The following is a 3,559-nucleotide window of genomic DNA, read 5'->3' as shown; positions in this document are numbered from 1 at the left end:
AGACGGGAAGGCTGCAGAAAGATGAGTGAGCCCCTGGGGAGGCCCTGCCCTGGGCTGAAACCACCTGTACGTGCCACGGGAAACTGTGGGACATGCATGAGAAGCTGAGGGATGTGAGAAGGGACCAGCAGTATGGGCAGCTCCGTGTGTGCCAGCTGGGCCTCACAGGTGGCTGCAGATGTGACCAGGTTGGCCAGACTGCACAGAGGGGAGCGCTGGGGACTGTCTGGGCAGTCAAGTCTTGCAAGGCCATCAGTGCCTGGAGGAGCCACCAGTGATGCCACTGAAGTCCCAGAGGACCAAGGCAATGGAATCCAAACTATCAAATTTGAGTGCAAGTGGAGAAAACCTGAGCCCACTGGGGAAAAAGTAACTGATGATGGTTATGAATTGTGAGGAGATCGGGGCAGAGAAATTTGGATCGTGGAAGAAGCAGCCTGTGGAAGAGTGGGGAGGAGGGGGGTTCAAGAAACAAGCTGCCCGTGGGGAGGTGGCTGGTCAGTGCTGTTCTGGCCAAACTCCCTGTCTGATCACCATGGCCTGTCCTGCTTATCATACTGGTTTCAGTTGGGATAGAGTTACTTATCTTCATAGCAATTTGTATGAGTCCATTTTACATTTGTGATGGAAACAGTGTTGGTCCCACCCCAATGTTTCAGTCATTGCTGAGCAGTGCTTGCCCAGTATCAAGGGGATTTCCACTTCTCACACCAACCCCACCAGCATGGGGGCTGTGGGTGTGCAAGAAATTGGGAGGGGACATGGCTGGGACAGCTGAACCAAACTGACCAAAGGGATGTTCCACAACATATGATACCGTGGTCAACAATAAAATCCGGGAGAAGAAGGGAAGGGAGGACATTCGGTGTGATGGTGTTTGTCTTCCCAAGTAACCATTACATGTGATGGAGCCTGGCTTTTCTGAAGATGGCTGAAAACCCTCCTGCCGATGATGCAGTGAATGAATTCCTTAGTTTTCTTTGGTTACATGCATAGATTTTGCTTTGCCTGTAAAACCGTCTTTATCTCAACCCACAAGTTTTCTTTTGTGTTTCCAATCCTCCGCCTTATCCTGCTGTGGGGCAGTGAGTGACAGACTATGTGGTGCTGAGCTGTCTGTCAGCGTTAAACTACAAAACTAATCAAACTCTGCTCCTGGCTCTTTGCTGTGTGAGTGGGCTCACTATGGTGTGTGCGTTTGGGTGTGATGGCACGTACACACCTTCTTGGTCAATTCTAAGTGAGGCTAGCAAGGAGGAGGAGGACACCAGGATCTGGAGAACCCCAGGGCTGGAATGTCCAAGTGGGTAATATCTCTGAGTCTGGGCTGACCCAAACCCCGGGTCCACACTGGAGGGACCACAGGGGTGTGTGAAACTGCAGGTAGGTTCTAACCAGGATGTACAGAACACTCGTGCAACCTTCACACCAGATCAGTCTGAGAGGGGCAACAGGACAGGGTCAGTTCTGTTGCTCATGGCTGTGTAAGTGCTGCTGTTGGTGTGGTGGCTGTGAAGGTGCTGTTGCCTGTTGGAGTTGGTCTGTATCAGACTGTCTGTGTCCATCTTTGTTTCCCTGCAGATACCTGCATTTAGTGCTTTCCCTTTGATGACTCCACCTTGGGCCATGTCTCACTCTGTGGGGTCCTGTCACTGCCCACCTCAGGCACAGCCGGTCCGTGTGTATCTCACGGGCTCTCGGGCAGCTCCAGATTCCTCTCCTGGAGGATTGTCCTCTGCCTCATCATGCACTGGGACAGCCCAGTGTGGCTGTATCTCATGACCACTCCCCATCTCCACTGTCAACAGACAGCAAGGGTTGTGTCTTAAATCACAACTCTGTTGTGAATCAGCTTCCAAGGTGACATCGAGCTTTTTCCTCAGGCCCTTTTGAGGGAAATTCCTGGGCCTGTTGTTGAAAACAACTTTGGAAGAACAACCAAATCTTGAAGAACTGCACTCTGGAGATGTCATTTTGTCACAGAGATGCTATGGGAGACTAAGCTCTGACACAGTGTTAGAAAAACATTTATACAGGTTTCAGGTGTTTTAAAACTATTTATAATGGGTTCATTATTCAGGATAGTGAGCTAAACATGAACAGTTATGTACAAACATAATAACCATAAATAACAATATGGGTAATGCTAACGAAGTAAAAGGGATAAAACAGGGTACAGGCCTGCATTGGGATACAATTAGACATCATTTGTGGACAGTGATGGAAAGATGGTCAGTATTGACAAACGCCCATGAAATCACTTTCCTAATGGACTCCTTGAGCTCCTGGTTCCTCATGCTGTAGATGAGGGGGTTCACTGCTGGAGGCACCAATGCGTATAGAACAGACACCACCAGGTCCAGGGATGGGGAAGAGATGGAGGGGGGCTTCAGGTGGGCAAACATGGCAGTGCTGAGGAACAGGGAGACCACGGTCAGGTGAGGGAGGCACGTGGAAAAGGCTTTGTGCCGTCCCTGCTCAGAGTGGATCCTCAGCACGGCCCTCAAGATCTGCACATAGGACAGCACAATGAACACAAAACACCCAAATCCTAAACAGACAGTAACCACAAGAAGCCCAGCTTCCCTAAAGTAGGACTGTGAGCAGGAGAGCTTGAGGATCTGGGGGATTTCACAGAAGAACTGGTCCAGGGCATTGCCCTTGCACAGTGGCAGTGAAAATGTATTGGCCGTGTGCAGCAGAGCATGGAGAAACCCAGTGGCCCAGGCAGCTGCTGCCATGTGGACACAAGCTCTGCTGCCCAGGAGGGTCCCGTAGTGCAGGGGTTTGCAGATGGCAACGTAGCGGTCGTAGGACATGATGGTGAGAAGAAAATACTCTGCACCAAACAAGAAAAATACACAGAAGACCTGGGCAGCACAACCTGCAAAGGAAATGACCATGGTATCCCACAGAGAGTTGGCCATGGATTTGGGCACAGTGATGGAGATGGAGCCCAGGTCGAGGAGGGCGAGGTTGAGCAGGAAGAAGTACATGGGGGTGTGGAGGTGCTGGTCACAGGCTATGGTGGTGATGATGAGGCCGTTGCCCAGGAGGGCAGCCAGGTAGATGCCCAGGAAGAGCCAGAAGTGCAAGAGCTGCAGCTCCCGTGTGTCTGTGAATGCCAGGAGGAGGAACTGGGTGATGGAGCTGCTGTTGGACATTTGCTGTATCTGGGCGTGGACACTGTCATACGCGAAAAGAAAATGAAAAGATAGGGGACACTTCTCTGAGCAATATCAAAGCCATTTCTCACACACCCTCCCCTGCTCCACACCCCTTGTCCTTTTCCAGACCTTCCTTCAGGTCCGTGGCTGAGCCCTGGGTGGTGCTGGCTGGAGGTGCCGTGAGGAGCAGGGCCTGTGCCCGCTGGCTGCCCAGGAGTCAGCCCTGCTCTGCAGCAGGGGTCATGGAACGGGGGGCAGGGGACGGACCTGGGGTTCAAAGTTTCTGCTGCACTCAGGGAGAACAGAGCGAGTCCTGCGAGACCAGAGGATGCCTGTGGGTCAGTGCAGAGTGAGGGCAGCTGCTCTGTCCCTCTGTCTTGCTCCAGCTGCCC

At 52.1% G+C, this 3,559-nt stretch overlaps 1 protein-coding gene across 1 annotated transcript; it reads right to left on the bottom strand.

Annotated features, from left to right (window-relative positions):
• Positions 1–2,204: 2,204 nt before the first annotated feature.
• Positions 2,205–3,164, bottom strand: LOC135999535 (olfactory receptor 14C36-like). The gene has a single exon (XM_065653105.1). The coding sequence runs from the start codon at positions 3,162–3,164 to the stop codon at positions 2,205–2,207; it is 960 nt and encodes a 319-aa protein (XP_065509177.1).
• Positions 3,165–3,559: the final 395 nt, after the last annotated feature.

Source organism: Caloenas nicobarica, chromosome 28 (genome assembly GCF_036013445.1).
Source record: "Caloenas nicobarica isolate bCalNic1 chromosome 28, bCalNic1.hap1, whole genome shotgun sequence".
Lineage (NCBI taxonomy): Eukaryota > Metazoa > Chordata > Aves > Columbiformes > Columbidae > Caloenas > Caloenas nicobarica.
The sequence above is the reverse complement of the archived record's forward strand: the minus strand, read 5'-3'. Positions and strand labels throughout refer to the sequence as shown.